This window comes from Haliaeetus leucocephalus, unplaced genomic scaffold (assembly GCF_000737465.1).
Source record: "Haliaeetus leucocephalus isolate CR32 unplaced genomic scaffold, Haliaeetus_leucocephalus-4.0 Scaffold362, whole genome shotgun sequence".
Classification (NCBI taxonomy): domain Eukaryota; kingdom Metazoa; phylum Chordata; class Aves; order Accipitriformes; family Accipitridae; genus Haliaeetus; species Haliaeetus leucocephalus.
In genome coordinates, this window is record NW_010972798.1 from 1,711,318 (window position 1) to 1,720,750 (window position 9,433).

The 9,433-nt window shown below is 41.2% G+C and overlaps 1 protein-coding gene across 1 annotated transcript in view; it reads left to right on the top strand.

Moving 5' to 3' along the window:
* The first annotated feature begins 356 nt into the window (after window positions 1-356).
* Window positions 357-9,433, top strand: part of SKIL (SKI-like proto-oncogene) — an 18,910-nt gene continuing 9,833 nt past the window's right edge. The window contains 4 exon segments of the mRNA XM_010572888.1: window positions 357-2,290; window positions 7,748-7,845; window positions 9,266-9,422; window positions 9,424-9,433. The exon segment at window positions 9,424-9,433 is cut by the window's right edge and continues 90 nt beyond it. Coding sequence (XP_010571190.1) covers window positions 1,184-2,290; window positions 7,748-7,845; window positions 9,266-9,422; window positions 9,424-9,433 — 1,372 coding nt within the window. The 5' untranslated portion in view covers window positions 357-1,183.

Genomic DNA, 9,433 nt, shown 5'->3' on the forward strand with positions numbered 1-9,433 from the left:
CGGGAAGGGGCGGCGGGGCGAGGGGCCGGTTCCCGGGCGGAGGGGATGGAGGGCGGCCCTCGGCTCTCCGGCGACCCCGTCCTTGCGGGAGAGCCGCTCCGGTGCCGGCCTGCCCCCCCCGCCCCCGCCGCCGCCAGCCTGCCCGCCGCTCGGCGGGGCGGTGGATGCGGCGCTTCGGGAGTTGTCTGCTGCTGCTGCCAGCTTCGCCCATCTGCCAGGGCTTGTAATGGGGCTTACGGTTTTAAAGGAAAGCTCTCGGCGGGCTGGTGTTTGGTGATTAATTGGGAAACGTATCAAACGTAGCGAACTCGCCTTTCGGGGTTGCTTGCGACTGACCTCTTCCTCTTTTCGCAGGTTATCTGGAAAGACTGACAGAACTCTGTGTTAGCCCGAGACATGAATTTAGCCGATGGCCTGGACCTTACCTCTATTACTAATAACTCGGGGTGGGAAAATTCTGACACGCACCAGTGACATCTGTGCGAAAGGTGACTCTCTAGGGACGTTTAGGTTTTGCCGGCGATCTGGATTAGCCTTTAGTTTGGGGATTTATTTGTGAACTGCCATAGTAACTCTCGTGGTGGTGGTGAAATCATGAAGTTGGCAGCACAATAAAGCGAGCCCTTAAGATTCTGTTTGATCTCCAAGAACTGAAAGCGCCGAGTAAAATTTCCGTGCAACTTAAACTTACGTTTTGGATCAGTTGCATTAAGATCAGTGTTCTTCAAACGGAGACCGTTTTTCTATTTTAATACTTAAATAGACACTTATTTGAAAAGGCGGTATATTTTTTAAAGGAAGAGAATGATCAAGGATGGACACTCTCGCATCAACGCATCATTTTTTACTAAATTTCTGTACAAGACTACTGCGTAAAATAATGGGTAGGGTATGAAGAAAAGCCTTTTGTATGCATATGCAGTGGGGTTTTTAGATTAGAAAACTGAACAAATACATAAATTTTTCTTTTATAGTTAACCTCTCCATTATTAATTTCATGGTATTACATGCAAAATGGGTTACGGTTTTTACTGTTGGAGGCTGAAGAAGTAACATTTTACTGGAAGGAGTGCAAAACTTGGTGTACCCGAGGTAATCAAGATCACTTGAAATTGTTTTTTGTATGAACAAGCAGGAAAATGCATATTCAAGACTGACTTAATTGAAGTTCTGGTGTTTAGCAATGGAAAGCCCACACATAAACTTCCCTCTAGGTCTAGTTTCAGACCAAAAAAGGACTGGGATCCAAGAGGATGGGAGTCCTCCATTAAAAAAAGCAATGACAGAAGTGCATGTAAATAGCAAAGTACGAGTTGTAATAAATAAATTGCCAACAATAAAGAAGGAAAACTTGGATGAATATGATGAAACTCCTGTGGAGGCTGATGGGGAAACCGCCAAGCCAAACAGTACGCCGCTATCTGAGCCTTTGAATTTAAATCCAGGTTTGAAACACACCTTGGCACAGTTCCACCTGAGCAGCCAGAGTTCACTGGGTGGACCGGCAGCTTTTTCAGCTCGTTATTCCCAGGAAAGCATGTCGCCCACTGTCTTCTTGCCTCTTCCATCACCGCAAATACTTTCTGGTCCGCTGCTCATTCCGCCGGACAGCTCCACGGAACTCACCCAGACTATACTGGAGGGGGAGTCTATCTCTTGTTTTAAAGTCGGAGGAGAAAAAAGACTTTGCCTGCCTCAAGTGTTGAATTCAGTTCTCCGAGACTTTTCATTGCAACAGATCAATACAGTGTGTGACGAACTGTATATATACTGCTCGAGGTGCACTTCCGACCAGCTTCATATTCTGAAGGTTTTGGGAATTCTTCCATTTAATGCTCCGTCCTGTGGGCTAATAACGCTGACTGATGCTCAGAGACTATGCAATGCTTTACTACGTCCTCGCACTTTTCCACAAAATGACAGTTTTCTCCCTGGTAAGAACACCTTGGCCCAGTTGAAAGAGACTGGCAGTGCCTTTGAAGTAGAGCATGAATGCCTGGGCAAGTGCCAGGGGTTGTTTGCACCTCAGTTCTACCTTGCGCCGGATGACCCATGTATCCAGTGTCTGGAGTGCTACGGGATGTTCTCACCCCAGACGTTTGTGATGCATTCACACAGATCCCCAGACAAGAGGACCTGCCACTGGGGATTTGAATCAGCCAAGTGGCACTGCTACCTGCATATTAACCAAAAATACTTAGGAACGTCGGAGGAGCGGGAACTGAAGCATCTCTTGGAGGAAATGAAGGAGAAATTTAGCGAGAAAAATCAGAAAAGAACTCGGTCCAAAGTAAGTTCACCTACTCTTGTAAAACTCCCAAATCTCTTTCTGCTCACACGTAAATACTTGTTTTGGAAGTGCGTTGCTTGCCTTTTGTAAATGAGAATGCTTGTCAAATCAAGCCTAAGTTAAATTTGTGAGAGAGCTTCACCATGGAAATACATTTCTCATTAAAAGGTGCGGTAATTTCTTTCCTCTTTGGGCTGTAAGTAACTTCATTTGAGCTGGTTTGGCTTTGTTGGTTCTTGTTCTCTTCTGAAGTATGCAGTCTCTGTAAAATTCAGAGCTGTTGTGGGAATTTTCATTCTCCCGTTTGACCTTTAAGTGTGTTTGATGCGGTGTCTGTTGCAGCAGCTGAGCAAAGCAGAAAGGAGCTTGAAAATCAAGTATTACAAATTAATTCTTCATTTGTTATTTTTACTCCAGCACACACACGTGCGGTGTATGGTGACCTGGCTTGCTAACCACCCATCTCATGACTTTGCATGTAGGGTAATGGTGCATTGATAAGTCGCTGTTTAGAAGCCCAAAGTCTGGTTGTTCAGCAATAGCTTTCTGTTTAAACTAGTTGTATAGAGAAATATGCCAAAAAGAGGGGGTTTTAAGCAGCCCAAGTAATGAGCTGTGGGCTGGTATCTTGACAATGGTTAATAATAGATGTCGTATTTTTTCCTAAAATACTGCTGCAAGTCTGTACTGTGGTTCCAAAATACAGAGCTTATTTTTCCCCTAGAGACCTTCTACTTTAAATAATAAGACAAGCATTAGATAAATACTGAACATCATAGATGTTTTCATTCATAGAATGTACAATTTTGGGGGTATAATTTAAACTTACGCAGTTTTTGAATGGTTCCTGCCCCACCTCTATGTTTCTTTTCAGTGCATTTGGCATTTATATGTCTGTTTGATAGCTACTGGTTTGATTATATATCCATTTTGCCTGTTAGATGTTTTGTGGTGGATTTCAAAATAGCAGCAAGAGCAGTCCAGATGGTTGAGCCCGAGAAGGTATGCTGTAAGTTGACGCCTTTTCAGCATAAACTTCTGAAAAGTTAGTATTGCAGAAAGGCTTACTGTAGTAACAGGTATTTTTACAGTTGTGCCAGCCTACACTAAGGGATTTTAGCAGAAAATTTTCATGAAAGTCTGCAATATGGCGTGCTTCCACGTGCTGAATTAGTTGAAGATGCAGGTAAGTTCATAGCAAGGAAGCTTTGCTTTTCATCTCATAAAGACATGGCAGTCTTTATCCTTGCAATGCCAGGGTAGGTCGTAAACTATAGTATGGTGGATGCATCAGTGGAAATAGTCTTCCATATTCATACCTGTAATACTGCTTCCCTTTTCACAGTAGCAGATTTCAGACCACGAGATCTTTCGGTTTCATGTGTACAGATTAAAAAACTAGCTTAAATTAGCAGTAACAGTAATTCGGACTGGACCGGTGCACATGAAATACAAAAACTTCCCTGGAGTCTTCTGTTGCAGACCTGTATAGTTCTTTCTTACAAAGCAGCATATGAAATCAGAATGAGAGAGAAACTGTGAAAACTTAAACAAAGAAAATGGTGGGGGAGGGTTGGTTTTTTTGTCTCATGGATATTCGTCTGGAAATACACAAGATTAGAAGAGTTTTATCAGGGGAGTGTTGGAGCACAGCCTGCATTTTCTTGTCCTGGCAAAGCTTGGGCTGCTTCAGTCTTTCCCTCATTTCTGTGGTGTGAGAGAGGTATGAGATACAACGTGTAGATACTGCCTTTTCTTACACTCCTAGGGAAATTTATTTGCAGGATGTTCCATTTGCTATTCTGTCACCTTCTTACCATCTTTGCTGAGTCAGTCCTCAGAAGTGCCGACGCATCTTTGAGGTTATCTTGGAGGGCCCCGGAAGAATGGAAAGGATGGTCTTTGTCCATCCAGTAATAATAAATTATTAATTAAGTCCTATGTTCTTTGGAGCATCCTAGATCCCGTGCCTTGCCTTTCTCCTTAGCATTTCACTTGTGAGTTTATTCACCTCACAGTGCAAATACGCTTTTGCTTTCAATATTTTAAGAGCAGACAATGTACTCTCAAAGTTAATTCCTTTCTGTTCTTTGTGCTAATAAGAAACCTGTAAGCTGTATGTTTGATTGTCACCGAGTTTCTCATTTTCTGTTGAGTTCTAGACTGCAGTGTAACATCCACCTGCTCTTCATGCAACAGCTGTCGCTAAGCCCCTGCTGATCTCTGCACTGTCAGATCCTCATTCCCTTTGAAACTGCGACAGTTTCTGATAATTGCTCTGCACTAAAACTTTGTCTTGCTTCTCAGACCAATTCCTTAAGCTGGTGACTGTGTGTGGGGAAAAGCTCGCAATGTGGAGAGTTAATATTTCTTCTGAGTATTTTTATAAATCCCATCTCTGCTAAAACTACTCGCTTAATGATTAGGCTGAAACCACTACTTATCTTTTTTTTTTTTTTTTCTCCTTAAAGAACAGCTTTGTACAACTAGCTTAGAAGAAAAATAAGACATTTTTGATGTAGCCCTTTCAAACAGTTCAGGCAGAAGTCATTCAATTCAACTTGGATATATTGTGTTTACGGAATTATTTAGAAGCATCTAAACAGATTGTTAGGTAATGAAATGTGCAGGTATATATTGAAGTAGATGCTTTATCTCTATTTTATTAATCTGGATGAATTGGGAAGAATCATGTTAGCAAAAGACTTCATCTTTATTTATGGTTACCTTTGCTTTCTTAAGTAAAAATTTGAATGTTAAGAAATTCGTTTCCAAAATACACACTAATGGTTAGACGATAAATTCAGTTTCCATTTGAAATAGGTGGGAACGTAAAAATCTGACCTAATAACTTGAAAATAGAGATTACCTGATAGATAATTTCATATGTAAATATATAAACATGGGTTGTGGTTTAACCCCAGCCAGCAGCTAAGCACCACACAGCTGCTCGCTCACTTCCCCCCCACCCAGTGGGATGGGGGAGAGAATCAGAAAAAAAGTAAAGCTTGTGGGTTGAGATAAGAACGGTTTAATAAAACAGAAAAGAAGAAACTCTTGCAATACAACTCAAACAATAATAATAAAAGGATTGGAATGTACAAGTGATGCTCACTGGGCTCACCCACCGACTGATGCCCAGTTAATTCCCAAGCAGCCATCCCCCCACCCCCCTCCCCCCAGTTTATATACTAGACTCAAAGGGGTATGCAGTAGCCCTTTGGCCAGTTTGGGTCAGCTGTCCTGGCTGTGCCCCCTCCCAAATTCTTGTGCCCCTCCAGCCTTCCTGCTGGCTGGGCATGAGAAGCTGAAAAATCCTTGACTTAGTATAAACACTCCTCAGCAACAACTGAAAACATCAGTGTGTTATCAACATTCTTCTCATACTGAATCCAAAACATAGCACTATACCAGCTACTAGGAAGACAATTAACTCTATCCCAGCCAAAACCAGGACAACATGTTAAAATGTAAGTCCTAAAACATGGACAAGATGTGATTCAGAAGTTAAAATCAGATTACTGTATACTACCTGTAGTATAAGTAGAATACATGTACATTATTTAAACTATTAGAATGATCAAAGTAAGTAGAAAAAACTTGACAAATGTCAGGATGAAGCCATTTTTCTAGAGATTATTTGCTGTATTCAAATCTTTATTATTTAGAGGCTTGATTATGAATGTACTATTCTGGAGCTTAGCTTACTTGTGCCCTCCCTCCTTTCAGTCTGCGTTGGAACTCATTTGAGGAACTGCAGGGGTGGAGTTAAATTTCAGTTTCATTGCTAGAGCCAAATTTAGTGGGTTGGAAGTTTTGACCAGAATATTGTAGATGGGCTTTGGTCTCTCTCATGGTCAAGTGGCATTTGATTCTGCAGACCTTGGTGCAAGCCACACCTGTGTAATTGGGTACTCTCTTGACTGCCAGAGATGAAGTTCTGTGACAGTTTATTTCAGGGTGTGTAAATATAAACTTTTCTGATAATGTATCTTGTACACAAGAAATTGTGAAGATGTTAGAATGCTAGGTGAAGCTTTTGGTACAGTAGGTTTAGTTTTTGGTTTTTTTTGGTTTTTTTTTTTTTTTTTTTAGCTTTATAGGCTTTTTTATCAATTGATCAACTTTCCAAAGGTACTGGATCTGGCTGGAATGGCATTAACTTTCTTCATAGCAGCCCGTATGGTGCTGTGCTTTGGATTTGTGGCTAAAACAGTGTTGGTAACACACCAATGTTCTGGTGGCTGCTGAACAGCGCTTGGGCAGCATCAAGGCTTTCTGTTTTGTGCTTGGCCCCTGCAGCAAGTAGGCTGGGGGTGGGCAAGAGACTGGCAGGGGCCAAAGAGATACTCTGTACTTTATAGTGTCATGCTCAGCAATAAAAACTGGGATAGAAGGAGAAGAAAGGGGGTTTTGGCATCCAAGGTGGACATTGTTGGGAGACTGGCTGGGCATCAGCATGCCCATGGGAGGTGGCGAGCGATACCCTTTGCTTCTCTTGTTTTTTTTTCTTTCCTTCACCTATGAAACTGTCTTTATCTTGACCCAGGAGCTTTCTTGCTTTTGTCCCCATCTCCCTGGGGGTGGTGGTGAGAGAGCGGCTGCGTGGGTGCTTGAGTGCTGGCTGGGGTCAATCAACCACACCTTACCCAAAAACCCGCTTCCCAAGGCTATTTTAATACAATGAAATTAAGAACCAATTTCTTAGCTGTGAGTCTTGTTTAAATATATGGTGAGACATCTTTCACTTGAAATTAATAGTAACTTTGCAGTGGAGCACAAAGTATCACCAGTAAATTTGACTAAAGAGTAATTCAAACAATATTTCTTGAGACAGAACAAGAATTGCTATCCAAATACAAAATGCACAGAAGTTTTTTAAGATTATATATTCTGATGCACCTGAATTCATTTTGTTTGTTACTGCAGAGGGAGTGGAGTTGTCATGTTACTGCAGCAGCTTTGCCCGCTTCTATAATAAAAATTCGTGACAACTGAAGAAAGTTCTGTCTCTGGAACACATCTCTGGAACATTTTATTCACAGGTTTTATTTTGTAATAAAGTATCTGGCAGGTGCTTACTCTGATGTGGATACTTTATTGCAAAAGGCTTCTACAACCCTTGGTGAATCCTAGTTTCTGCTGTTTCTCCAAAACATTTTTAACATGCCTCTGGCAGAGTTCTGGGAACTCAGCAGAGCTTTTATATAGGTTTGTAAAGAGATTTTCTTTAAATTTCATTGCTACGTTGCCCATAATGGGAAATTGGAGATCAAAGAAACTCCTGTGGCTTGCATCACCCTGCATCTCTGCCAAAGACACTCCGTTTTCCAGTACCCCAGTTTCCCTGGTGTATATGTATTAATGGTGTAAATGCCATTCCACTGAGGAGCGTTGATGAAAATGTAAATAACATGTACTCATCTTCCAATTGCCTATTTATCTTCTTTTCTTTAGGCAGATTCACAGCAGAGCCTGGAATTATCGCAGTGGTATCCAGTTATAAAGCAAGAAGCAGAAACTGATCCTCAGCCACCCTCCTTTTTCCATCCCAGGTAACTGAATTTCCTGTGTAGAACTGTAAGCACTGTATGCACAAGTATTTAAATACTTCTGGCTATTTAAAGATAATTCAAACTGAGAAAAATGTACTTGCAACCTGAACTGTTAGGAAAACTCGGAGGGAATAATTGAACCCTAACTTTTTATGCATTCCTTAGTGTAAATATTAATGACCTGCTCATGAGTGGTTTTTGGTACAAGACTCAAGCTGTGATCTGTGAGTGTTCTTCAGTAGGCAATACAATTGAAATGTAATTACAATTTCCCTTTTCAGAGTAGGAATGATAGAAGGTGATTTTTAATCTTTCATATTATAATGCAATGCATGCGTGTGGAAAGCTGCATAGGCCCTGTTTACCATGAGTGCAACTTAATTTCCTTTCAAAAAAGGCTTGTAAAAGGTGTTTGAAGGCTTTCTTCCACACTGGAACAATGGCTACAACTGAATTGTCTGTTGATAAGTTTCCTGGTTTTAGAAACCAAGTGCATTTCCTTAACATAGTACAAAGTTTGTTGTCTGCATCAGAGGGAAATGGTTTTTCTTGACGTCCCTCTTACTCTTATCCCCCTGTGAGTATGCATTTACCATATATGGGTGACATCAAACTCTCTTGACTAGCAGCATGCATCGAAGGAACACATGCACATCAGCCTAGTTCCCACACAAACACATGAATGGTGGAACCTCTGTGATGGTCCCTCAGTTTGCTGTTTCTATCGGTGCCTTCCTTCAGAACTCGGAGAAAGGAAAGAGTTGAAGACAGCAATGTTAACTGCAGCATCGTGACACTGATTATCTTGGCACTGACCTTAACACATTTCGCACTCTTTTCCTCCTGTACTAGACAAAAGCTGAGTGGCTAGGTTAGGTCAGTACAGAAGGATGCTCCCAGGGGTCCAGGAGCTGTGAAAATCCAAATGGGTTGCTCAATATATGTGGGAAGGAAGGTCCAGCATTCTTCTCAGGCATGCCCCAGTGCTGTCAGTACACACCTTTGCTATTTAAAGTGATATGCTCATTCCCGCTACACTGATCACTTCCCCCATCCTCCATTGCTAATATAAGGATTATGAAAATGCTAGAGAGTCTGGGTACAGTGGCATTCTAATTCCGCTCTGTATTTAAATGAAGACTTCATATGATTTTCTATATGATTTTTTTTTAATCAGCCATGTTTGGAAAATCCTCTTGTTTGATAGCCTCAAAACTTTATCTAGATAATCTACTCAGTAAAGATAAAGTGGATCATTAGGATTTCCATTTGTATAGGAAAAATTTAAAAAGGGCATGCTTATTTTTCATTGAAGTTTTTACAGTTTGAAATCAAGTTAAATTAAACTTACTGCTCTCTACCAGTCATCATTTATTATGCCTTAGCTTTCATTCTTAATTTTACTGTTCTACTGTTTCAGTTACTACCTTTATATGTGTGATAAAGTGGTTGCCCCAAATGTATCTCTTGCATCACAATATAAAGATGTTGCAAAAACAACAGTCAGAGCTTCAGAAGTAATTAAATCGTCACCTGGACAGCTGGAGAAGAAGCTCAGTAGTGGAAAACACAAAAAAACTGCCTCCTA